The sequence below is a fragment of the Drosophila kikkawai genome, chromosome 3L (genome assembly GCF_030179895.1).
Source record: "Drosophila kikkawai strain 14028-0561.14 chromosome 3L, DkikHiC1v2, whole genome shotgun sequence".
Lineage (NCBI taxonomy): Eukaryota > Metazoa > Arthropoda > Insecta > Diptera > Drosophilidae > Drosophila > Drosophila kikkawai.
The window spans coordinates 4,665,676-4,691,527 of NC_091730.1; the positions used below are offsets into that span (position 1 = coordinate 4,665,676).

General features: G+C 40.0%; 5 protein-coding genes across 6 annotated transcripts in view; 1 reads left to right on the forward strand and 4 right to left on the reverse strand.

Moving 5' to 3' along the window:
• Window positions 1-612: 612 nt before the first annotated feature.
• On the reverse strand, window positions 613-1,299 carry LOC108079701 (protein SET-like). The gene has a single exon (XM_017174106.1). It carries the CDS (start codon window positions 1,297-1,299, stop codon window positions 613-615), a length of 687 nt encoding a protein of 228 aa, XP_017029595.1.
• A 340-nt stretch (window positions 1,300-1,639) lies between these two features.
• On the reverse strand, window positions 1,640-3,686 carry CycJ (Cyclin J). Of its 2 annotated transcripts, none has more exons than XM_070285734.1 (5): window positions 3,360-3,548; window positions 3,191-3,291; window positions 2,940-3,126; window positions 2,457-2,879; window positions 1,640-2,394 (listed from the first exon to the last, which is right to left on the reverse strand). In XM_070285734.1, the coding sequence occupies exons 1-5, from the start codon at window positions 3,409-3,411 to the stop codon at window positions 1,871-1,873; spliced, it is 1,287 nt and encodes a 428-aa protein (XP_070141835.1). In that variant the 5' UTR covers window positions 3,412-3,548; the 3' UTR covers window positions 1,640-1,870. The 2 variants fall into 2 exon arrangements, with proteins under 2 accessions (XP_070141835.1, XP_017029614.2); XM_017174125.3 differs by lacking the exon at window positions 3,360-3,548 and adding an exon at window positions 3,668-3,686 and having other exon boundaries at window positions 1,641-2,394.
• A 398-nt stretch (window positions 3,687-4,084) lies between these two features.
• Window positions 4,085-8,248, reverse strand: armi (probable RNA helicase armitage). The gene is made up of 6 exons (XM_017174368.3): window positions 7,790-8,248; window positions 7,303-7,731; window positions 6,622-7,224; window positions 5,598-6,566; window positions 4,719-5,522; window positions 4,085-4,660 (listed from the first exon to the last, which is right to left on the reverse strand). Exons 1-6 carry the CDS (start codon window positions 8,246-8,248, stop codon window positions 4,361-4,363), a joined length of 3,564 nt encoding a protein of 1,187 aa, XP_017029857.2. The 3' UTR covers window positions 4,085-4,360.
• Window positions 8,249-8,297: 49 nt separating this feature from the next.
• On the reverse strand, window positions 8,298-9,558 carry LOC121503148 (uncharacterized). The gene is made up of 2 exons (XM_041777316.2): window positions 9,234-9,558; window positions 8,298-8,468 (listed from the first exon to the last, which is right to left on the reverse strand). Exons 1-2 carry the CDS (start codon window positions 9,327-9,329, stop codon window positions 8,298-8,300), a joined length of 267 nt encoding a protein of 88 aa, XP_041633250.1. The 5' UTR covers window positions 9,330-9,558.
• Window positions 9,559-9,880: 322 nt separating this feature from the next.
• The window catches only part of eIF5B (eukaryotic translation initiation factor 5B), a 42,596-nt gene continuing 26,624 nt past the window's right edge, over window positions 9,881-25,852 (forward strand). The window contains exons 1-4 of the mRNA XM_017174318.3: window positions 9,881-10,645; window positions 10,711-11,906; window positions 11,971-13,408; window positions 13,481-13,613. Coding sequence (XP_017029807.1) covers window positions 10,575-10,645; window positions 10,711-11,906; window positions 11,971-13,408; window positions 13,481-13,613 — 2,838 coding nt within the window. The 5' untranslated portion in view covers window positions 9,881-10,574. The remainder of the gene's footprint in view (window positions 10,646-10,710; window positions 11,907-11,970; window positions 13,409-13,480; window positions 13,614-25,852) is intronic.

Consider the following 25,852-nt stretch of genomic DNA (forward strand, 5'->3'; position numbering starts at 1 on the left):
TCCTAATGACTTATAAATAATACGTATGATCTTTTAATTAATTAAAAGGCTCTTTATATCTGACCTTAGCACTTTCGAACTTGCCAAACTCATTACGAATAAGCGAATAAAACAAAACTGAAGGAACTGCCGCCATAACGGTTCTTGTCAGATCTGCCACTTGCTATTTACCTACGAGGTGCTGCCGGACCGACTTAAGAAAGATCCGAAAAGAAAGCGAATAAAATGTATTTCATTAGCAAGAAACGCAAGAATATTTGATTTAATACAAAGAAATAGACGTAAAGTAACAAAATAATAGAAAGGCGGCTTAAATTCTGTTTGCTTTTTTTTCTTTTGCATGTTTTCTATAGAATTTCCTCCTTACATTTCCAACGCATACAATACACATGTACATCCATACAAATGTATGTGTGTACATGAAAAAGCCTGTACATCTCTCTCTCCCTTTCACTCTTGAGAAATGATTCCTTAGCAACTGTAAACCCAGAAAAAGATAAATGCAAATACAGTGTAACAAAGCTACATACATTTATTTACATATGTATGTATTTTGTTTAATGAAAGCATTTAAGTACATAGTATTTTGTGTTTTCTGCTTCTGCTTCCTTCTTAGTTGTATTCTTCATTTGAGTTGTCTTCGTATTCCTCTTTGTCGCCTTCGTCTTCGTCGTACATTTTGAATTCATTGCCAAACTCTTCCTTATAAGTGTCCTCGGGCGCCGCCTCCTTACAATAAAAACGAAGCGGATTTACCCAAAGATCGTCCCTTATGTAATCTCCGATAAAGTCAAAGTCTTTATAAGTTGTATCCGAAAACCATTCGAAGAGAGTCTTGTACACGGCCAAAGAGTTTTGCTTTGCCCGCTGCAGGCTCATGCCCTTCTTCCACTTGATGTTTGTACTAGTGGCAGTGGTCCAATCTCCGCTTTTAGCATTTCCAAAACGAATCTCCTTGGTTAGCACCTTGTTTTTGAAATATGGGTTCTCGTAAAAGTAGATGTGGATACGATAGCCCATGTTGATTTTCTTCAAGTTCTCGACCTTGAGTTTCCTTATTGAGCCCAATCCCTGTTCTCCCAAGAACCGGAGGATTATCGGGTGATTGACGAACGAGGTTGCCCAGAAGTTGGGGAGCCGCTTGATCGCCTGGTTGCGCTTTTTGTATAAGGGCTTGCGCAGTTTTTCGTACTTGTCCTCCACACTGAGAATCGCGTTGCTGGTCATTATGTTGAGCTTGTCGATTTCCTTCTGGCTCTCAATAAGCTGCTCCAGCAGCGCCTTGGAAATTCTCGACATGTTTTTAGTTGTTAGTTACGCAGAAATCTTAGAAATGACGTCGTTTGATTTGAGCAAAAACTTTCTGCGTTGCAGCTTTCTGGAACTCACTTGCGAGACAGCTAGTTTTTTTTAGGGTCCAGTCAAATTGCAGCGATTTAAAAAGATTTCGATAACAGAAACAATCGATTTAAATCGATTCCGATAATAAACAACGGTTTTCGAAAATGTTTTTCATAAAAATGTAGAAATAATGTTCAGTGTTATTCAATTGTTTTTTATATATTTATTTTTTTGTATTATTTTTTTGTTTTTCAACAAAATCTTAAACAACATTTCTTAAAGGTTAATATTTGTTTTTAACCATCATAGTTTAAATCAAGTTTATGTTCTTCTTTGACACATTTGAAATTTCGATTAAATATTAAATAGACATATATTTATTTATGAATAATGATGAATTAAATATTAAATACATATATATCTCTATATATGAATAACTTAATGATTTTTGATCCACGATAATGGTAGTTTGCTCAACTTAATTGAGCTGTCACATATCGGATTTTAATCAATGTCAAAAACCAAAAAACTAACCAAACATTTTCGGTTGCTTGTATGGCTGGATTTCACTTTCTAAGTCATCTTCCTGGCGGCGACGCTTAAGGGTTGCCTCTGGGTCACGATATGGCGAGGTATACCTGTTCACCTCCAGGGTTGTGCCATCCTCAAGGACAACAAACTCTTTAAGCACAGTCAAAGGTTCGTTCAAGTCTCTGCCTGCAGTCAAGGTTTCTGTGATATCTGCTAGCACAGTTGAGTGCTCCTCGAATCCAGAATCGGGGCTGGACCAATTTGGGTTGATCGGTCCCATAGAATGTTCGCAAATATTGAGCTCATTGCCAAGCTCTGGCAGCAAAACTTGTTCCGGCGATTGAGTGATCTGATAATAATAATACATAGTTAATTTTTCCGAATAGGGCTCCACCTGGGCCTCCGTGTAATTGGTCAAATCAATGAGATACTGCGACCAGCGCTTGACCCCATTCATCTGGCGAACGGCTGCAATGCAGGCGGCGGCCACAAGGGACGGTGCTACATTGCCAAATGAGGTTACTGGAAAAAAGAAGAATAATGGTTTAGCAAAGGTTAACCATAGACCACCACTCCAAACTTACAGCTCAAAGTAAAATTGGCCAGGCGGAGCAGCTGTTTGGCGAGTTTGGTCAGCATTTGCTCGAAGCTTCCGAATCTCTGATACGGCACTGTATAGTGAACTCGCTCGTAGCCATCCAGCATCCGAATATAGTCATGAAAATCGGTGTGCGTAAGGAAGGTGCAGGAGAACATCTCCACGAAACTAGCTGTCGTGGGACGTATCATCTCAAAATTGAAGAAGCGAAGGATCTTACGCTCCACCACCTTGTACTCGTTGGCAGTGTAGGCACCCTTAATCGAGCGATTTATTTCGCTATAGCGCGGTATAAAGGGATCGGTGTCCTCTATCTGAGCGGCAATATGAAGACAGCTGAGGCCCACCAGCGCAAACTTGTCCGATTGGATTTTGAAGTGGTCTGCAAAGCGATCCAGGTAGTACATGGCTAAAGGGAAGATAAGCTTTAGGTTTCAAAACCCTCAATTCTCTTCTCCGCAGTGCTCACCCAAGTGGAAGGCGCAGCGACTCAACTTAAACGTGCGTTTCACGTCCTGAAGAAGTTGCATGGTCTCCTGACGCTCTTTCAACTGCGGTGACTGATATTTGAGCGGACGACGTCGCTGCTCCAGCTCCTGCATCGACTTGAAGATGTCACACGCATAGTCGCTCTGCCAGTGCGTCTTTCCCAGGCGCTAACAGTTAAATCAGATCACTTATGTAAATATACAAAACTTGACAAGCGCAAGTCTCCTTTACCTCTACTTCGGTGTACTCTTTGTCATTCTCATGATTTCCCTTGATCACGAAAATGTTCTGCTCAGCTTGTGGATTGGCCATGGCTTCTTGATGACTTAAAACTAAAAAGTATGATCTTTTAATTAATTAAACGGCTCTTAATATCTGACGTTAGCACTTTCGAACTTGCCAAACTCATTACGAATAAGCGAATAAAACAAAACTGAAGGAACTGCCGCCATAACGGTTCTTGCCAGAGCTGTCACTTGCTATTTACTAACGAGGTGCTGCCTGACCGACTTAAGAAAGATCCGAAAAGAAAGCGAATAAAATGTATTTAATTTGCAAGAAACGCAAAAATATTTGATTTAATACAAAGAAATACACATAAAGTTACAAAATAATATAAAGACGGCTTAAATTCTGTTTGCTTTTTTTTTTCTTTTGCATGTTTTCTAGAGAATTTCCTCCTTGCATTTAATTCAATTGCATACATACACATGTACGGACATCCATACAAATGTATGTGTGTTCATGAAAAAGCCTGTGCATCGCTCCTCTCCCTTCCACTCATGAGAAATAATAATCAACGGATTTAATTTTGAAAAAAAAACTAATAACTAGGGAGGAGAAGAAGTAAATTTTGTTGTATTTGTTCATCTCCTTTTCTTCAAACGATAGTTTTTTGTAGAAATGGTGTAAATAATTAAATTTATTTGATTTAAATTATTTTAATCAAAATTAGTAATTATCATTGATTTTCAATTATTATTAATGATCAAAAGTAATAAAATGTATTATAATTACGCTTCCTATTATAAATCCATTATGACTAGCGCTTTTATTTATAGGTTTTAAATGTGTAGCATTGAGAGACCAATAAAAAACAATCTAATCAAATAGAAAGTGTATAACTAATGTTCAGTTTTTTTTATTTTATTTTTTTTCAACAAAATCTTAAACATTTCTTAAAAGTTAATATTTTTTTCAACCATCAATTTAATAGTTTAAATCAAGTTTATGTTCCTCTTTGACCAATTTCTATATATTCATCAGAATATCGACTAATTACGCATATATCGTAATTTCATGTCAGATCTTAGATATCAAAACTAATTAAATGTAAATTACGGTCAGTGCTTATAATTTTAAATTGTTCGAAAATAAAAGAAAGTAAGTAGACGTCGGACTTTAGGTGTATATATCCTTTTCTTCCTGTTCCTCTTCAGCTGCGTTGCCGTAAACAATGGAATCGGGCAACTCACAACCGAAAAGTGCATTGTTGTGGGCACAATAGGTGATGTAACGGCGCCATGAATCGTCCAGGGCGAGAAGATTAGGATTCCCAAAGACAACCATCATGGCACGGGCGCGGGATATGGCCACGTTCATTCGCTTGCTGGATTTCACGAATCCCAATGACAACTGGGAGTCAGAGCGGATTAAAGCCTGCGAGGAGCGCACCGTAGAGATGAGCATTATGTCGCGTTCCTGCAGATATGGGAAATACATGAAATATAATGAAATATCCAAATAAAAGTTGGCTTACCTGTCCCTGGAATTCCTCCACAGAGCCAATCTTTGGCATGACCACATCGGTGCCTTTGAAAAGATTCCTGATCGTCTTCACCTGCTTGGCATATGGCGTGAGTATTCCAATTTGATCCTCATGGACGTTGGCCCGATACAGAGCAATGGTCGTGAAGAATACTTCCTTGGCCTCCAGCGGATTGTACCAGGAGGGCGAGTCACTCTCCTGCATATTCCTGCCATCGATGCCAAAGAAGAAGGCCCCTTGCTTTATTGGTATATCCTTAACGGGTTTAAAAACAGCTCTAGCCTTTTCCAGCAGCCGAATCTCCCGCGAATCTGTTTCACTAACCATGGGAATCAGTTCGTCGTCGTAAAAGAGCTTGCTGTACGTGCACATTATCGAGGGCAGTGCTCGGTAATTGTTTAATAATTTGGTCAGGCACATGGGATTATAGCCAGAGCTATCAGGAAATCTCTGTAGATCCTTATTATACGGATGACGATCTAGCAATCTCTCCAGAAACGACTTGGCATAGTCTCTATGAGACGAAAATCGATTGATAACAATTGCCTGCAGCTGGCGAGGGTCCCCGGCTAAAACCACTTGACTTTTGTTTCTGACGAGCAGAGAAATAGGAACCATTGTTTCTGGCTCTGTGCACTGGCCTGCCTCGTCGATAAGCACGTGGGTAAAGTGACCGGTAGGGAAACCCATTTGCATAAAGTTACCCAAAGTAGTGTTGGTCGATATAGTGACCCGGTGGCGTCCAATGAACTTCATCTGACAGCGCAGCTTCAAGCCCGATTCGGTGATGACCATCTGTATAAAATCAAGGAAAGATTACTATTAAAGGATATTCCGTCAATCTTTGTCCTTTGAGAAGGATATACGTACACTATCGGCACAAGTGCCCGATGTTCCAATGTCCACTGTGGCACAATAGCTCATCAGCTCTGGCGGAATCATCTCCTTTTCGATCTGATTGAACGACACAAGACGAACGAAATCTCCCTGCGGCAGGACATTGCTTTCAATGACCCTCTTGGTGATCAGATCCGCCGAGCTATTGGATGGCGTTCCCACCAAAACTCGGGCGCCTGGTACATTCTCCGCCAATTGCAGAAGTACCTCCACAAGGGTCATAGTCTTTCCAGTGCCAGGTGGCCCAAAGATCACATATGGCAAATTCTGAGACTCGCCACGCAAGATATTAAATACAGCTCGTTTTTGGATGCGATTAAGTGTTGGATTAAACCACCTTAGCTTTGAATCGTAAAGATACATATCCTCCTCGTCCACCAACCTAAGTTCCAGCTGCGGCTGTGGACGTTTTTCCAACTTGGTGGGAAACAGAAAATCCTCGCCCATAACGGATATTATTCTTGAAATGGCAAAGTGCTGCTTGCGAAGACCAAAACGCGAAAAGCCAAACTCCAGGCGATAATCCTCTCCATTGTACTTTTCCTGGAAGCTGGCGTTGAATTTGAGTAAAACGCGATTGAAGAGCACCTTGTGAACAATGCCCTCGTAGGTCTTGTTGCCTTCCCTCTGGCTACTGTCCGCCCAGGGATTAACGGCACGCACCGAATCGCCAATGACCAGCGAGGGACGACGCTCGGCCAGATTCTCAATCAGCAGCGATAGATACTCGCCGTCTCGCTGGAAGTGTGCCCGATCCCTATCGTAATTTCGCATAAGCACAAAATGCTCAATCTCTTCGAGATGCAAAAACAAGCTGAAGATCTGGACATAGTTCTTGGTGTTTAGAGTCTCCTTGAAGCATGGATACTGGTGCTCAAGGTTCGCGAACATTTCCGATTGCCGCTCGGTGGTCAGGTAAATTTGGCGTAGTTTTTCGGGGACCTAACAACAAAAAACTTTAATTTCCAAAAAGTTAACTTGAAAATCCAAAACTTACATCATAATGACCCAAACGTAGGGCCACAAAGCGACGCCTGGTGGTTGCAGATTGTCCTGGCACCACGTCCCTTTTCGTGGACCAAACCTGGTTGGCATAGAATCGGGATCTCTGTAAAGCCGTACGCCCAGGAGCCCTTAGAACATCGGCTGCAATCATACGCTTCTCCACAGTGAGCGCCTCCTCCTCCGTTTCGCACACGATGACCGCTATACTGCACCTCATTTTGAAATTACCAAAGTCAAGTTGAAATTTTTCGGAAGCTTCGCCCATAAACTTGGTGTAAACCTCCATTAAAAGCGTAATCTCTCCATCTATGGGTATGTCAATAGGCTGCAAAGGCTCGACCACACTCAGCTGAGATTCACCTACATTTTCGACGGTCACTTGTTTTAGGTTCAAAGCGCGATTAACATTATTGCGCACCTTTAGAGAGATTTGGTGTCTTTTTTGGAGCTCTGTTGTTATGTGGCGAGTCTGGCCTATCAGCGATACAGATTGGCATTCGTCCAGGGCACACGAGCTGAGGGTTGGCTTAAATTTTATCACCCCAAAGCTTTTCTCCATTAGGGTCAGCTTAATAGCGCGCTTTGTGAATTTCGACTTTTAGGAATAAGAATTAATAATTTCATTTAATTAATTATATATTTATAATCCTTAACTTTAATTTTATCCACTTACATATTCACACTCGATGAGATCAGCGCGTACCAGGTCACCCAAATGTAGGTTTACGCCCGAGGGTACATCCGCTTTTAGGACGTAAATATGCTTGCCAAGCAGCGATAAATTCTCATAGACACGCTCCACGACGCACTTTTGATCAGGTTCGATGCGCTGGGGAAAGACTTTTGTTACCTGCAGAATTTCACCCTGCTTGTCCACAAAATCATCGTCAAGTTGGACTTCGCACACGAGGCGCACACGATCGCCCTCCTGGGGCACAAAGGTGGTTTCAACGTTGTCCAGCTTAACTTCAAACTGACCGTACTCCGTGTCCACTTCAATTAGAGATGGCTGGCGAGAGGTAATTAGGCCCAATACATTTCTATGCTCAGTTTTAAAGGTGGTAGGTTTCTCGATCCTGAGTTTCTCCACAGCTTCTTGGATCTGAAAGGGATTGAGGGTATAATGAAAATGCTTTTTAAAATTATGAAATATATAATACCTTGCCCTCGGATGCATCCTCCCAGACATCCTCAATGATCCGCTGCACTTTGACAACTTTGGGGACATCACTGGGATTCTTTTGAAAGGTCAAATATTCCACCACACAGCCGATACTCAGCTCATGGAAGACACAGTCCGCAGCTTTACTATCGAAATAAATGTAGGTGTCAATAGCTCCGCTTGAAGCGCTCAGACTGGTGATCACTCCCTTTTGCGATGAACATAAGGTCTCCTTGTTTTCGTTGATGTCCATGCCGTTAAATTTCTGCTCTATGGGACGGCTTTGCTTTGAAATTAAGGGCTCTATGCCACTGGATTGATTGCCCTGCCGGCGGTTTTGGTTCTCCTCCTCCTTTAGCTGGAAATCCAAAAAGTTATTCTCCCGCTCCAATTGTTCTAGTTTGAGCTCCTTTTCGCGTTCCGCGTTCCTGAACCACGTGCGAAGTAATGAAATCATTTTGGTTTTGGATTTGGTTTTTCGTCTGTTCTGCTCTTATTATGTGTCTCTACTGGGCGGGCTTCTTATCGAGGCTTTCGTACATCCAGTCTGTTTCGCTGAGATAGCCCAACTCCTTGCGCAGATTCTGCAAACGCTTTGAATGGCTCTCCGGCGTCTCCTCCACCGAGACCTCGGACTGCGATTCTGCTTTGTCAGCAGTGCTCTCGGGTTTCTTTGCCTGAAATATGGGGAATGGGAAACTTATATTGTAAACATTTGAGAATCAAATTGAAAATTGTTTATTTTCTCTTTATTATGGAGTATACGACTATGAGAGCCTCTTGTGAATATATTAAAACTTAAAGTGCATTGTTGGTCATCGATTTTAAAGCTTTAAGTTGCTTTATACAATTTTTTTTATATTTTAGCCGTTTTATATATTATAAAATAAAAAAAAAAAAAATTAAGAAGATTTGCAATGAATGTGTTTGAAAGTTGTATGTAAAGCATAGTAGTAGAAAAGAAAAGAGATAACGGCGCTTAGAAAAGTGTAAGAGCGAGATGACTAGAGAGTCCCAGAAACACGAAAAGACAAGTAAAAAGGACAAGAAAAGTCAATCAAGCAACCGCAGTGAAAGAAAACTGCATATTTTACACACATGTATTTGAATAAAATTATGGGAAACTCACTTGAATGTACCATTATAAAAACATATGCACGAAATATTTATTCGAATTAATAAATAAAACTGCAATATTGATTAATATAAATTATTGACTCACATAAAAGAACAGAGAAAGAATTTTGAAATAAACTGTTTTGTATTACTCGAGTATTGAATTATAGCCGAAACACACACATTCTACCTGCGAGGAATTTACCGTTATAGGAACACTTAATGGAACCAGTCACAAGAGCAAGGCAAAACAGTTATTTTTCTGTTTCTTGCCCCCTCTTCCGCTAACACTCGCACAAACACGCACAAAACTAAATTCGGCTAACCTCTGTGGCTGTGACTTCTCCGGGACTATTACTGGCTGCGCCACTCGTAGATGCTTCTTCCTTGATGGTTACACCGCCGGACGCTTCGCTGGACATCGTCCACTCGACCTTCCTTACAGGTGTTTAGTTACAGGCCGTGTAATCGTGCAGTTATTGTCGGTTGTCAGTCGTTTTTGCGCCTTTCATTCGCCTATTTATGCTTAGTTTTGCCTCCGCACTACGATTGAACTTCCGTGGACACTCGCTAAACGGGAAAGTAATGAAAAAGCAGAAACTTGAACGAAAGCCGGCAAAAGCGTCAAAATTAGGGATGTGGAAAGACATGAAAGACGTGCGATCAATTTCACTATCGGTACTATCGATGTTTTATCGTTAATACGATACATCGATGTTGTTTTCAAATATCGTAGAGTGGTGCAGCGCGATCGCGATCTTAACTAAATAAATACAAGTGAAAATACTATTAAAAGCTGTATAAAAATTGTTGAATAAATGGAAACAAATTTAAAAATAAAAATAATACATCTTACAATATATGTGTTATATTGTTGTGATGGTATCGAAAAAAAAAAAAATTACGAAAAACATAGTCCCTTTTCAATATTTGTTAAATTAACACAAATTTTAAATACAACCTTTCATAGCTCAATGGAAATCCAATTACAAAAAACTTTAAGAATATGTTAAAAGCGTCCCAAATAAATTAAAAAAAAAATACTTATAGACTGCGACTTATGTGAAAAGACAGCTTCTATGGAAATTCTATTATTATTATTCTAATTATCAAAAAACTTTAAGAATATGATCAAGACGTGTATGAAATAAATTTAAAAAAGCTACTCGCAAATTTACGACGGACTTACATGTGAAGAATGAATTATAATTAAAAAAATACCACAGCAACGTCGATAAATGGTCCACCCTAGACAGCAACCGCCGATGTCGTGGCAACTCTGGCCGCTGGACAACAACATATGATGCACATAACCTCAATGCAATATCGTTATCGATAGCACTCCACCTCCCCGCACCAACAAATCCGGTACACAGTGTTTGTGTGCAGAAATTTGATTAAAACCCAGCGAAAATTGGCAAACATATTGCCAATTTAGCGACTAGCGATTGCCCAACAGTAGCCGCCGTGTCGAGGAGCAGGGTAGGGGCAGCCGAGCAGCAGCAGCAGAAGCGGCAGCACCAGCAAACGGAAAAGCGCATTTCCCACGAGAGTTTCCCTTTTGGCCGCAGAAGCGTCGCGTGTGCGGAACTTTCAGCAGTGAATAACCTACGGCTTTTCGTCTTTGGAGGCCAGCGGAGGAGCGTGTTGCAGTCCCAGCCGGGAAGATGGTTAAAGCTAAAAAGGGCAAGAAAGAGATACTGACCAAGGTCGAAGGCGGTTCCTCGGCGGACGAAATGTGAGTACCATTCCCCCTTTGCCAGCTTGGCAACTTTCTAAACTTCCCTGTGCCCCTCAATCCAGCTCCGACGTGGACAGCGAAGTGAGCCTGAACAACAAGAAGAACCAGCCGGCGAAGGGCAAGCAGAAGTCCCAGACCCGCAACGAGGACAGCGCTGGCGAGGATGTCCAATCGCTGACCAAGGCGGTCAAGAAGCTCAAAGTGAAGGGTAAGGGCAAGGCAACCTCTGACGATGATGAGGAGACGGCGGCCCCCAAGGGTAAGGCCTCGAAGAAGTCCGCCTTTGAGCTGCTGATGGACGACGACGACCAGGACGAACCTGCTGCTGCTGCTGCGGCCAGTGAGGCGGAGGATGATGACGAACCAGTGCCGGCCAAGCCCCAGAAGAAGGCCAATAATGCCAACGAAAAGAAGGGCAAGAAGGCTAAGCGGAAGGGCAAGGATGACGATGAGGAGGATCTGGACAAGGTTCTAGCCGAGCTGCAGGCCGAGTATGCCGGGGAAGCCACCACCACTACCACTGTGGTCTCGCCCGAGGATCTGGCCGACGAGGAGTTTTCCAAGAAGAAAAAGAACAAGAAGCAGCAGGCACAGGCCAAGGTTGAAGAGGACGAGCCTGCCGACGAGGATAACGAAGACGAGGACGGCGGCAGCACCGTAAAGTCAGCGGCCCAAAAGAAAAAGGAGAAGAAGGAGCGCCAGAAGCGGGAGGCTGCCCTGGCTAAGCAGAAGGCCGCCACAGAACCCAAGCCCAAGCCTGCGGAGAAAGCACCACCTGCTCCCGAAGTCCAGCCGGAAGCTGTCGATGAAGTCCAACCGCCCGAAGCTGCTGAAGAGGAGGAGAAGACCGGCAAGAACAAGGGCAAGAAGGGTAAGAAGGACAAGAAGGCCGAGCCAGAAGAGGAGAAAAAGGACACCAAGAAGAAGGGTATGTCTGCTGCCATGGTGGCTGCCATGCAGGAGCAGCTCAAGAAGCGCAAGGAGGAGGAAGAGCGTCTGCAGCGCGAGGAAGAGGAGCGCATTCGCCGGGAGGACGAGCGTGAAGAGGCGCGTCTTGAGGCCGTACGTCTGGAGGCGGAGAAGAAGGAAAAGAAAAAGCAGCGCGAGGCTGAACGTAAGGCTCGCTTGAAGGCCGAGGGAAAACTGCTTACCAAGAAGCAGAAGGAGGATCGCGCCAGGGCTCAGGCTCTGCTGGATTCCCTAAAGGCCCAGGGCCTGGAGATACCCGATCCCAATGAGAAGAGAGCTCCGCGACCAGGTGAACTAGCTGCTCCTATTTGTTTTTTGTGTTTTTGTTAATATTAAATTAATATTTAACCCAGGAACCCGCATCCGTCCTAACAAGAAAAAGGGACCCAAGGACGAGGCCGCCGAGGCGGAGGAGGCCAAGGCTGCTGAGGCCGAAGCCCAAGCTGCTGCAGCTGCTGCTGCCGCTGCCAAAAAAGCCGAAGAGGAGGCAGTCAAGGAGAGCTGGGATGCCACCGACAGCGAGGCAGAGCCCGAAGCCGAAGAGGAATCTTCGCAGGCCACCACAACCAACAATAATGGCAAGCCCGAGGCGGCCGAGGATGGCAACGATGGTGAAGACACCGATGAGGATGACAGCGAGGATGAGGATGATAGCGATGACTCTGACGAGGACAGCGATGAATCCGAGGAGAAAGACACCGCCCTGGCCAACGATCCGGAATCCCGCAGACTCCGTGCCGAAGCCCGCATCCTGAAGCGTCAAGCAGAGGCGGAAAAGAAGCGTTCAACCGACGAGCTGAGAGCGGGCGTGGTGTGCGTCCTGGGACATGTAGACACGGGCAAGACAAAGATTCTGGACAAGCTGCGGCGAACGCACGTTCAAGACTCGGAGGCTGGTGGAATTACCCAGCAAATTGGAGCCACCAATGTGCCCATCGATGCCATCAAGGAGCAGACGAAATACGTAAAGGCAGCCGTTGGATTCCAGCATAAATTGCCGGGTCTTCTGATCATTGACACACCTGGCCACGAGTCCTTTAGTAACCTAAGGAATCGTGGCTCCTCTCTCTGTGACATTGCCATCCTGGTGGTGGACATTATGCACGGCCTGGAGCCGCAAACCCTCGAATCCATCCAGCTGCTCAAGAAGAAGAAGTGCCCGTTTATTGTGGCCCTCAACAAGATCGATCGTCTGTACGACTGGAAGCAGCTGGGCAGGCGGGATGTCAGGGATGTGCTCAAGGAGCAGCAGAGCAACACGCAGCTAGAGTTCCAGCAGCGCACCAAGGAGGTCATTCTGCAGTTTGCTGAACAGGGTTTGAATGCCGCTCTCTTCTACGAGAACACAGATCCCAAGACCTACATTTCGCTGGTCCCCACCAGTGCCATTACGGGCGAGGGCATGGGCAATCTCCTGTTCATGATCACTGACTTTTGCCAGAATATGCTGGCCAAGCGTCTAATGTACTCCGAGGAGCTGCAGGCCACCGTCTTGGAGGTAAAGGCACTGCCTGGCCTGGGTACCACCATCGATGCTATCCTTATTAATGGAAAGCTGCGCGAGGGCCAGACCATGGTGGTGGCCGGCACAGATGGTCCCATTGTCACCCAGATTCGTTCGCTTTTGATGCCCCAGCCCATGAAGGAGCTGCGCGTTAAGAACGCCTATGTGGAATACAAGGAGGTGAAGGCGGCGCAGGGCGTGAAGATTGCTGCCAAGGATCTGGAGAAGGCCATTGCTGGCATAAATCTGCTGATTGCACACAAACCGGATGAAGTGGAGATCTGCACGTGGGTTTACTTATATTTATTTTTATATATTTAGTAGATTATTGTTTTAAAATGGTTTTATGTGTGTTTTAGAGATGAAGTTGCCCGTGAACTGAAGAGCGCCCTTAGTCACATTAAACTAGCCCCGTCGGGCGTCTATGTTCAGGCCTCCACGCTGGGTTCGTTGGAGGCTCTCCTAGAGTTCCTGCGCACATCTAAAATTCCGGTGAGTACAAGAAGTCCTTTTTAATGATTATACATTATTTATGATTAAAATTATAGAATTCCTTCTTATGTAGGGAGGTGTTTTTTGTTAGATATCTTGTGGGAAATGATTTAAAATATAAATGGTCTTCAAATTAAATCAAAATTTCGTTGTTTCGCAACGCAAAAGGAGGGAACTTTACAAATAATTCCAGAATAGATATAAAAAAATTGATTTTAAATCAGTATTATTATTACAATACTGAAACCTATATAAAATATTCTTAAATAATGAATAAAAATAACAAAACAAAACAAAACCATTTAAAAAACAAAAGAAATATAAATAGAAAAATCCCCCAAAGGGAAAGAAAAACCACAGACCGATGCGCTAACATAATTTCGCACTGTGTTTGTTTAGACAATTAGCCAAATGAATATTTTTTTTTTTTGCCCAACCCAGCCACATAGAGGGAGAGATAACCTCTTAATAGGTGCAATTTATGTACACATTATTTATTTCTGCCCATGGCGGGATATTTCTAACAGCTCGTATAGTCCAACGATAAACAAAATCTTTCTTCAACAAAAATTACAAAAAAGGAAAGAGGAAAAACTAGTACGCAGTTTGGAAATTTTTAGGCTGGCGGCTACTTTTCGATATCTTTTGCTAAATTGAATTTCGTAGCCGGCGACAAAGTTGTAAATTTTTTTTGCTCTGGCCAAAAAACTATTTTTGATGGGAATTATGAGTGCGTGAGGAGGCGGGGGGCTGCTCCTTCTCCTCCTGCTGCTGCTGCTCCTCGGTCTCTCGTTGTCTGTCTGGCTGTAAACATAAAATGCGTATTTTTGTAAATGCAACCAAAATATGCTCGAAGGAGAGACCGGCACACACCGAGATGATGAGGCTGAGGCTGAGGATGGATGATTCATGCCGAAAGAAGCCGAATGGCGGGCGCTCAGCCAACAGAAGAACACGCACTGTAACCGTTTCTCTTGCTGTGTGTTGTGTGTGTGTGTGTCGTCTGCCCCCCAGTCTCGAGAAGATTGAACACCCAACTAAAAATACTGGCCGCTCTATATACCATATAGATACGCATGCAGAAACGCAGATACTATATATATATATATATATATTTCGGCGGTGGTGTATTTATGGTCATCCGCAGCGGATATGACAACTCAAATTCCAATTTAGCAAATATTTTTTTTTCAACTCAACCTAATCAATTTCACACGCCTTAAATGAATGAATTAATTGAGTTTGCTTTGGCTTTTTAATGCGAATTAGATAATCACAAAAAATTCACTTCATTTTATGTTGTTGTTCTTTTTTTTATATTTTTTTTTGCTTACTTCAGCTGCGGAAATGTTGCAACGGAAGCGCGGATAAAGTGTACAAAACAATAACAAAAATAAAGAGCACACACATATGGCCATTTGATTCCACACCAGAACCATTCGACATTCGATTCCCTTCTCGTCGTTGTCGTCGTTGCGTTCTGTTTGTTCAGCAATTTTCTATTTTCAAGTAAACCATTTTCAATGTTTGCAAATGGAGTTGAGTTTGGGCCCTCTTTTGTTTCTCTTTAACAGTTTTGCTCATGTTTTGTAACTAAAAGCAGCTGAAATAATGGTACTTGATTAATAATGGCTGAAATAATGTTTTTTATGGGGAATCTGTTTTTGGAAATTAATTGAATTATATTAAATCTTTGTTAGAAAGTTTTTTTAAAAGGGTTTTTGTATATATTTTATGAGATTTATGTTTACAAATATACAAAAACCCAGAAAATATAATGAGACAAAGAATTAAGACACCTTTTACTCATCAGTATCCGATTTTAAGCTAGGTTTACATTACGTTTGTTATAAACAATTTGCTTCTTGACTAATAAAGAAACTTTAGGCCAAGCTAGACCTTTAATATGCCTAAGCTGAAGGGTCCCCTGAGTGCATAGTACTAGATTTCTAGAGTTTATTAGTTTCCATAAGATATGTACTCTTTTTTGACCAAAATGGTCAACAAAAATACTAGCAAAAAATAGGCTTTAACCAATTTAAGCCTCTTTAGTTATTAAACCTGAATTTAAGTTTCTTAAAAATACTTTAAACATACTCCTCTCAATATCAACTGGTACAAATCCTGAATTCATAGAAATTGAAAAAACCACTCCCAAGATGAACCTATTTTTAGACCAACTTCCACTAAGACAATAGCCAAAGTAGCAAATCGGCCAGACTCATCTCTTGCCTTCCCCACACACACTCTATTTTTTTTATATTTTTCGCTGACACTACAAGCTCATTAGCAGCAGCCCACATTTGCTAAGGTTTCCCACAGTGTCATCATCTACGTTGCCACCAGCATCAGCACCACTACCACCACCATCACTATCATCATCATCTTTGGCAGGCCGCAACACTTTCCCAGGCCTTAAGGTTCCGATCCGTAACGCCAACGCAATATATATATGTATATATACTATATATAAAGAGCACCGGTCTGAAAAACTATGCAAATTAGCCACCAAATGCAGCCACAGGGCGCGTGGTTGGTTCACTGAATGAATTGAATGAATTGAGCGACTGACTGACTGAATGATGAGACCGGACGGGGACGTTTCAAGCCACAAAGAGGTCACACAATGAGTTGGTTAAAATAGATATATATATATCTGCATTTTGGTTAAGTGTTAAGAGGGATTCTGATGTTAAAAAGAAGCTTTAAAACGAGCCTAAAAAATGTTGGTCTTAGGAATCTTTGATTTACATTTTTCTTTCAATTACTGCCATTTTTTAAAATGTTTATATTTACTTTTAAAAATTTGTTTGTATTTTTTTTAAATTAAAACTTAATTTTAGGCTTTTTTATCTGCCTTTTAGAATTTTTTAAATATTTTTTTGTAAACCCTGTGAGTTTCTTGGCTTTCCCTAAAATAATTTTAGTTCTTTGGTTAAGTTTAAAGGAAGTTTTTAACTGTTAAAATAATTTTAAAAGCATCTGTGGCTATATTCTTTCAATTTTTGCCAATTTTAGGCTCTTCTTTCTGCTTTTTAAAAATTATTTTCCACAATAAAAACCACTTCTATATTTCCGATAAACCCTTTAAGCTTCCTTTTGTCTTCCTGCCTTTCCCTAAACCAATTTCCTATTCTTTGTTGATTTTTTTAGAAGCCAACCACTCGACCATTTGATTTGGTTTCGCTTGGTGGTCGAGTCTCTTTTGGACTCTTAATGAATGAATTAACAACAATTTCTGCAGTTGCATGCACATGTTGTCCATATGGCGGCTGTCGGCTTTTTTGGATATGGTGTCGTCGGTTTTTGCTAGTTTTTTTCCCCCGATTTTTGTCACATTTTAGACGAAAAATTTGTCGCCGTCATGTTTACTGCGCTCGTTTCGAAAATCAATTATGGCCAGCTGACTGAATGCCTGAATGACTGACTGTCTGAGTGACAAACTGACTGAGTGACAGACTTGTGCCGGGGGCTATTCATTCATGATTTGAGCTAACACCGCTGCTGCTGGTGGGGCTAGTGACCATGTGGGATGCTGTACGACCACCGGCCGGCTACGTAACAAGTTTCGCCTTCATTTAAGCCAAATTTAGTAACTGGCTAACAACATTCACAGACACTCACTCCGATGGCTGGCTGGCATACCTTTTTTTGGACCGACTAATGCTATGTAAAATGCCATAAAACTTTATAGTTATCGCTGCCAGAGTCATTTTTCTAGGCACCCACATCATATGAGTCTGCTGTGGATATAGATTTCGATTTCGATTCATTTGCTCTTTCTGCGTGGCCGTTGAAATACGAGCAGGGTTGCCAATTTATTGGCTTTGCCAAACTGACGGCCGGAAATTGTCATTTGAGTGGTTGCCGCCGCCGTAAAAATAATAAAAAAAAAAAAAAAAATACAGAAAAAAGTCTAAAGTTTGTGTCTCGCTTAGCCCATTAATTTCTGACACGTCGCAGGTTGCGTCCATCGCGTTGATTGGTGATTGCCAATCAATCTTGGCGCTTGCAGTGTTCCATTAATTGGCATTCCGGCGATTTGAACCCTTTCAGTCACTTTCAGCGGGGTATTATTTCAATGGATTTTATGGGGAGACTTAAAAAGTTGATTTTTAAAGCTTTTCATTGAAACAATGTGCATTATTTGGGCTTAAAAAGTGGTTAATTATGGAAACAGAGTACTATTTTGCAGATTTTTAATAACACTTCCTGAAATTCCTGTATTTAATGGTAGTCTCTACTAGGAAAAAAGGTTCAGTTGTTTATTAAATCACTTTTTAAATTACAATATTTCCTCTTGTTATTATTTTATAATTTTTATCTTAAAAAACTTCCTTTTTTTAAGCTTAATTGAGTTGTAGGCTGTCTCCGGCAGTTGGACAGCCTCATACATCATTTCATTCAGGGGTTTTTTTTCAGTCTTCTCAATTAATTGACAATAACACACAGGCAGCTACGATAAAAGTCAGAGTAAAAGTAACAAGAAACCTTAACAAGTGGCCCAAAAAAAGAGCAAAAATATAAGCAAACAGTGGACAATAAATTGTATGGAAAACAAATCAATTACAAATGTGTTGTGGTTGTTTTTATTCTGTATTTTTTTTTTTTTTTAATTGCGTCCCACATTTTTGAGCGGCTTTTATGGAAGTTATTGCTATAGTTGTCTGCTGTTTTTTGTTGTTGTTGTTTCGGTAGACGTTCTGCTTGTTTGTACAACGACAGAAACACACACACAGATGCTCTCGTACAATAATTCATTTCATTGATCAAATAAACATTTGCTACACATTTCGATAAATTAAACACCATTCCGAATGTCTCTCTCCCCTCCGGTTTTTGCCCTGTACGCGGCAGGGCGTAACGGTAGCAGCGGCACCAATAACAAGAGCAACTGATCAATGCCGCCGTTTTCCATTCATTCATAAAAATTGATTGCACTTGTTGCCCCAGCAGCCTTGGGGCCATGTGTTTTGTGGAGGGTGTGCGTCACAATCAAGATTAACCATTAACCCATACATTTATTCTCTCCAAATCGATCCTTGATTCTATAAGGAAATGTATTGAATATCGGCGTAAATCGGTGGTTTATCGAAAATGAAGATTTTTATTTGTTCAATTTGTCGAAAATATGGATTTTCCCTTGAAATAGTTTATATAGCTTTTATGATATAATTATATATATTGAAATTTGATCAAAAATCAATTAGAATAAATTTAATTAATATCAAAATTCTTATCTAAATTATCGTTTAATTATTAATCGTTTTAATCGATATTTTTCTGTTTAATCATATATTTAAAATATTTGTTTATAGAAAATCTCACAAAATATATATATATATATATATACAGAAACGTATTGAATTTTAAATAGATTTTGGCAACAATATAGCACTTTTATCAAAAATATCGATAGATAAAATATATTAAAAGGTTCTCAAAGACTTCATATCGAAAAGCTTGTTTAATTAAAAGTATTTATCAACTTATTCGATGGTTTTCTTGTAAAGAATAGTGTTAAAAATATTTTTAATCAAAAATCCCACAAAATAAGTAGGTTAACCGGTCAAAGTAAAAGAATAGGAATTAAAGCCAAGCTTAAATGCATACATTTTCCGCCTTCAGTTGACAGACATTCCTCGGTTACGTCATGGAAATGTTTTTTGCCAGATTTATGGTCCGTTGGCTGCACATTTTTATGATCGGCTGCCGGAAAAACCAAGCCGAAGACAACATGAATGAGCGGCTGCTACTGCTGCCACTCTTTCTCTCTTTCTTTCTATCTCTTTCTGTTTGGGCCATTGCAAAGACCGTTATGCATTTGGCCTGCAATTTCTTTCACCGTTTTGCAGGTGATGCGAAAGGTACTTAAGGAGGTACCTAAAAATGTGTACCTAAAAGAAGATTAAACTTCTAATTTGTACCTAAAATTAGCTAAAGTTTAGGAAAAAATATAAACAAATAAATGAATATATTATTTAGGATATAATTATTCTTAAATATTTAATATTATTATTTTTAAATTAAATTAATTTCATAGATGAAATTATATTTTTTTAATTAAAGACAAAGAAATTTTATACTTGGGAAATTTTAAAAGTATTTCTCCTTGTTTAAAAGAAGCTTTGTTAGTCTTAGTAAATTTTTCCAATTTAAATCCACTTTTACTCCAAATTTTTATAAATTTAGGTACCTAACCTTGCCTTTAGGTACACCAACTACCATTAGAGGCTCTCCCATCACTGCCTGATGTTGGCTTCATTAACATTTGCACCTCGTAGCCATCAACGGCCAAATATAGCGGTGCTGCCTGCCCGGTTGCCATTCATAAAAAAAAACACACTGAGTGAGTGCAGCTCAGTCAGTCATTGGTGGGTTATTTGGCTTATACAACAGCCTGTGCATTACTCGTTGTTTTGCCTTTTTGCTGTTGTTGTTGGTGGTGGTACACCCGCAACGTGGCCGGGTTCATGTTCATTCATTCAATTTTGCAATCCCCACTCACACACTCGCTCACTCACCTGTATTTTCTTTGCACAACAATGTGCTACCCGCAGCAACTCTTTTTTTTATCTTTTTCTTCTTTTTCCACTTTTTTTTTGTTATTCTGTTTTGTATTGTTGGCTTTTCTTTTGCTGGCTTTTTCATGAATGAACACAAAAAATTGCGCACTCAAAAAGTGGCTAGACATTGGCTGCTTCTGCTTTGCTGGTTTGGTATAAGTGATGCCAACTAGTTTTGGGCCAAATAAAAAGCTTAGGAAAAGGGTCTTAGAAGAAGATCGTAAACTGGGAATCTAGGAAAAGCTTAATTTTAGGGTTAATTTTTACTAAAAAGAATGCAAAAGTTTGCTTTTATGTCAGAAAACCCCTTAACAAATGGTTAAAGCATACTTTTAGGCTGTCTTCAGAGAGATTTTAAATCTTTTTGAGGCAACTTTTTAGAAGATCAAGAACAGACATTTACAAGAAGCTCACGAGAGTTTTCAAATCGAAAGTTTTTTTTTTTTAATGAAAATGAATCAACTTCCTAGCCAAATGGCCAACACTAAGTACAACCTAATTCAGGTTTCCTTTTGTTTTTCCTTTTAACTTTTCCATCTCCTCCCCTTTGTAAGCATCTCTATCTCTGCTCAGTCAGATCTCTGGATGCTAACAAAACTCTGGGCCAGATGCTACGCTGTCTCTGCATTTGGGCGAAAATGTAATTATGTAGCCATCAAGCATCAACTATTCGTATGCATTCATTGTGCTGCGGTTGCGTTTGCCATAATTGTGTGCCACTTGTGCTGTTGTTGCCATTGCAGGTTTTGGATTCGTGGCTTGGGCTTTGGTAGGTGGGACAGGTGGGCACACACAGACTGGCTGGCTGGCAGTCAGGCACACTCGCATTCAGTCAGAAATGTATGGCCGACGTAATTTGATTCCCACATGCATTTTAATTAAAAGTAAACAACAGAAAGTTTCGCAAATACAGCTCGTCATGCTCACAGCGCACTGAGGAGGCCGCCCCGCCACCATTCGGAATCGCATTTACACGTTTGCATGCCAAATGCGAAATGCAAAACTATTTGCAACTATGCGAATCCCCATCAACCATCAAACAACCACCTCTAACAGTCACTTCCACTGCCAAACGGTGTGTGTGTGTCGCCCACTCACTCACCCACTAAAAAACATTCGCAAAACTCTGCGGCAGAAGCTGCCAGCAGTGGCAGTAGTTAAGGTAATTAGCCACTTTGGTCAGCATTTGTTTGGGTGGACATTAACATTGCCTTTGGATATGGAAATAATTAGCCATATTATATTGGTCAAGTTTTTACTTTGGGCCTACGAATGATAATTAATAACATAAAAGAATGATGGGTGAAAAAGTAGTGACTTTTATTACCAAATATTCACTTCTCAATCATTTCTAGAAGTCATTTCCCCAATTTAAATATCATTCAAAGTTCTTAAAACCTAAAAAAACCTTCCTCTTGAAAACCTTTACCAAAAAACAACGCAATTACCACGCAAATATATATGTAAATAAGTTGAAAAATGCTAAAAGGCATAAAAACTAGGTGGATCCAGTGGCGTGACGTCTTCGGTTGCCCCATTCATAAATGGCTCACTCGGTGGCAGCTGAGGAGGAGGTGGTGGTGGTGCCAGAGATCCGGCGAGGAAGAGCTAAAGAGCAGACCGGACCCAGAAATGTCCATTGTTGGGTGCCTCTTTGCTGAATTTCATGAATGAATTTCATTTCGATGTGGTTGTTTTTGCCTTTCCCATGTTTAGCGTGCCCCGTAGTACTAGAGAGGCATTAAGGCGGATGAAAGGAAGGAAGTGAGGTAAGAAGCAGACAATGCCAATGTTTTCATTAATGCGACGCAGTTGCCAAAAACAACAAAAACAAATTTGCCCCATAAGAAAACCAAAAAAACAAAGGCATCAAAAGGAAAGAGGAAGAGAGAAAAAAAAAGAAAAAACAGAAAAACAATGAATGAATGAATGAGTGAACAACCCAAGTGAATGAGTAAATGAATGAATGTATAAATGGAAAGACGAAAACAGAAACAACAACGGAAGCAATTCTTCCTGCCTCAAACGCATACACAGAGATATATACACAGGAAAAAAATTAAATATTAAATGGGTCTTATTATAAATGGTAATATTTTGTTGAAAATATTTTTTGTTAGTTTTAAGAAATTTGGTTATTATTATTTGGTGAAAAAAATAAATAGAAAATAAAAAATTATTCATTAATGTGAAAAAGACCATAACTAACGGACATTCTAAAGGACAAGAGCACAGATGGAAAAACGAATAGACGGGCACTCTGACAAACGGACAAACTAACAAACGGACAAACTAACAAATGGACAAACTAACAAACGGACAAACTAACAAACGGACAAAGGGATCGATGGACAAACGGACAGGACGAACAAATGAATTGACGGACAAACGCACCAACGGACAGACGGACAAGCGGAAAAATGGATATGACTAAATCGACTCTCCTGTTGATAAAAAAATATATGTATTTATAGCATTTATAAATTATAAAAAAATATTTCCCAGTGCATCACACTCACATAGCTACACTGTATCTCACAGATACGCTCCAAGAGCTTATTGCTTAATTTTCATTCATAAACACGTAGCGGCCGCATTTTCAATGAAATCAAATGCCCAACACGACGACGACTACGACGACGACAGTTGAAGGAAAGGAAGTTGCCCGCAAACGAAATGAAAATAATAGATATCTCTCTACATTACTATGGATTGTTTGCATACTCAACTCTAGAAAACGTTAGAACCCCAAAAAAAGCAAAACGGAAGTTTACGCTCAACGTACGTAATTTTCCAATTCCGTAACGAAGAAGAAGATGAAGACGATTCCCCCTCATTGACATTAATCAGCTGTTTAGGCTGTCTGTCAGTCAGTGCGGCGGACATGCCATTAATTTAGTTGTTTTCCATCAAATTTGGCATCATTGGCTGCGTTTAAAAAAAGCTCTAAACAATCGATTTCGAGCAGTGAGAGAAAAATGTAGCATCTTTCAAGTAAATTGAATGTTTATGAGAGCGAAGAGAATTTTTAAAAAATATTTTTAAGAGTTTGTAGGATAAACGGTAATCAAAAGGGGTTCAAGGAACACAAGGTGATCTTAGCTCTCTATTTTCACTAAAATTCCCAACTAGGTCTAGCTTTAAGCTAGTTAAACTTTTTTAAATGATGACAAGGAAAGTCTGAATCTCTTCTGAAAAAGCCTACTGCTGATTTTTATTTATATATCTTGTATTTTATTTTCTTTTATACCTTAGCTCTCTTTAAATTTTTTTTTTTTGCTCAGTGTACGCACCTGTCTTGGCTTTCGCCTCGACTCGAGTCGACTCGCTCGTGTCATCGATAACACTGAGTGGCGTTGCCACTTGACGTCAGCAGGTGGAAAGGCATCACAGCAACTGATGTCGATGGCAACGGCACAGGTGGGCGGTGGGTGGCTGAGCCAGCTCTCCTGCTAATTAGCTTTGCGTTCGTGCGTTTTTCGCCTGCCACTTACGCACTTCCCGCCCACAAATTCTGCGCATTTCCAAGGCAAAAGGCAAACGAACGTACATACGAGCGAACGCCTTTCCGCCCATCTCCAATTTCTTTGGTCTTTCCTGCTGATGCTGATTCCGATTCCAATTTGGATTCCGATTCTGTTGCCGATTGCGAGTCGTGCTGCGTCAGTGGCGCACGTTCTCAATTGTTTTTTCTCTTTTTTTTTTTTTATTTGTGAAATGATATTCAGCTGGAAATCGGTGTGCCAACTGCCACGTGGAAAGCCAATGGCCCCACCAGCCTACACAAGCCTCCACACAAGCCTTCACTCGCCTTCATTTTTCACCAGGCAACCCATGGCAACACACTCTTAAAAAAACTGTGTATTTAAATTAAATTATGTCACATAGACTCTTAAGAGAAGGGATAGATTTTTGAAGCTATAAAGCTTTGCTATTCTTGGTAACTATCATCAGGCGAATCGATCTAGAATGTATTTTTAAAGCTACACTTTATTTTTTAATGAAAATATACGCTTTTATTACTCTTTTTATAAACTTTTTATTGTAATAAGAAAATTCCAAACAATTTTTGTATTTAATGCCTAAAATATATAGTTTTTTAATAGTATATATATTTTTTTTGAGTGCTTCAAAGGGTAAGGGGGTGGGTCATTTCGCTATCACTTCCGCTTGCACCCATTTTCCGTTTTACATGCAATTCTTCTGCCTCTCGCTCTTGCCCCGCCCCCCGCCCCACTCTGCCACAATTGCACACAACAATAAACTTCCGATTTCATTCATTGTTTTGCTGATTGCAAAACTCTTTCTCTCTGCCGGGTTTTCTCGGTATTTATTTATTTTTTATTTGTACTCGTTTAAGTATATATGTTTGTATATATTTGCCTTTCCGTTAGTTACACACACACAAACACAAACACAAACACAATTTCTTTTATAACAGCATCGGGTTCGCAGTAATGAATGAAAAAAGCTTGTGAATGGGTTAAGCTTTAATTGAATTCGACTTACAATCGAAGGCACTTAGGCTGAAAAATAGCAATTTCATATGACGTCAGTGGAGGAGTCTGGCAAAATGTTTTATATAAAACATTATTAAGACTTCCGATTCTGTGATTTAATTTCTTGTTAAAAAGGGGGCTTTTATAAATCAGTATTTGAGTTTATTTTAATTAAAAATGTATTTACCAGGAAAATCTTGTCTTTAATTACAAATTATGCATAACGGGAAACTGTTTTCGGGGCTTAAATCGATTTACTTTAAAAAAAGTAATTGAATAAACTTTTCTTTTTAATTTTTAAATTAATAATATTCATTTTTAATATTTCTAAGATTTAAGAGAACTTTAACAAATATTATTTAATTTGTTTTAATGCCATTAAAGTTAAAAAAACTGAGAGGTAATTCAAGTGATTAAGTTTTTTTTCAATTATTTAGTAATTTTTTTGATGCCATTAAATATCAAAAAACAAAGATTCATATTTTGTAATATTAATTTTAATTGATTTCTGAGGCTTCGTAATTTTAAAGATTTATTTACCTAAGCAAATTCTGTTAAAAATTTAATTTTGAAATTAATAATATTAAGAAATTTCATTGAAATTTAATTAATTTAAAGTTTTTTAATTTTAAGTACTAAATTTAAAGTATTTAAAGATCGAAAAACATAGATTCATATATTCTAAAATTAATTTTAATTGATTTCTGCAGCTTTATAATTTTTAAGATTTATTTACTGAAGAAAAATACTTTTTAAAAACTCTCCCAAAAAATAAGGAAAGTCTCCTACATATCTCAAAAAACCAGTAGCACTTTATCTAAAGCTTTTAAACTTTTCTTGTTTTGCACTAACAAATAATGCTTAATTTATGTGAGCGAGATAAGCTCTCTGACATTTAAATGAATCAGATTAATCTAGCCCGATAGGCTGACATTTCAATTTATCAGTCGCAGGCCTGTAAAAAAGAGAGTGTAAAAACGAGTTGTTGTTAATGGGTTCAATTGGGGAGTCTTTCATTATTCCGGTCCGGTCTTATCGCCCGGCGCGTGCATATCCGGTGGCGCAATTAAGTTGCTATCGACAGCAAATTCCATTTTGCGCTCCCATTCAAGCCACCATTTCATTCATACATCCATCCATCCATCCATACATCTATATATCCATCCATCCAACC

Coding starts and splice junctions, on each gene's coding strand:
- LOC108079701 (XM_017174106.1), bottom strand. CDS start 1,299: ATGTCGAGAATTTCCAAGGCGCTGCTGGAGCAGCTTATTGAGAGCCAG.
- CycJ (XM_070285734.1), bottom strand. CDS start 3,411: ATGGCGGCAGTTCCTTCAGTTTTGTTTTATTCGCTTATTCGTAATGAG. Junction 3,292..3,359: donor GCTTATTCGTAATGAGTTTG/GCAAGTTCGAAA, acceptor CATACTTTTTAG/TTTTAAGTCATCAAGAAGCC. Junction 3,127..3,190: donor AAGAGTACACCGAAGTAGAG/GTAAAGGAGACT, acceptor TTTAACTGTTAG/CGCCTGGGAAAGACGCACTG.
- armi (XM_017174368.3), bottom strand. CDS start 8,248: ATGATTTCATTACTTCGCACGTGGTTCAGGAACGCGGAACGCGAAAAG. Junction 5,523..5,597: donor CGGGCACTTGTGCCGATAGT/GTACGTATATCC, acceptor GATTTTATACAG/ATGGTCATCACCGAATCGGG. Junction 4,661..4,718: donor TGGAGGAATTCCAGGGACAG/GTAAGCCAACTT, acceptor CCATATCTGCAG/GAACGCGACATAATGCTCAT.
- LOC121503148 (XM_041777316.2), bottom strand. CDS start 9,329: ATGTCCAGCGAAGCGTCCGGCGGTGTAACCATCAAGGAAGAAGCATCT. Junction 8,469..9,233: donor GAGAAGTCACAGCCACAGAG/GTTAGCCGAATT, acceptor CCCATATTTCAG/GCAAAGAAACCCGAGAGCAC.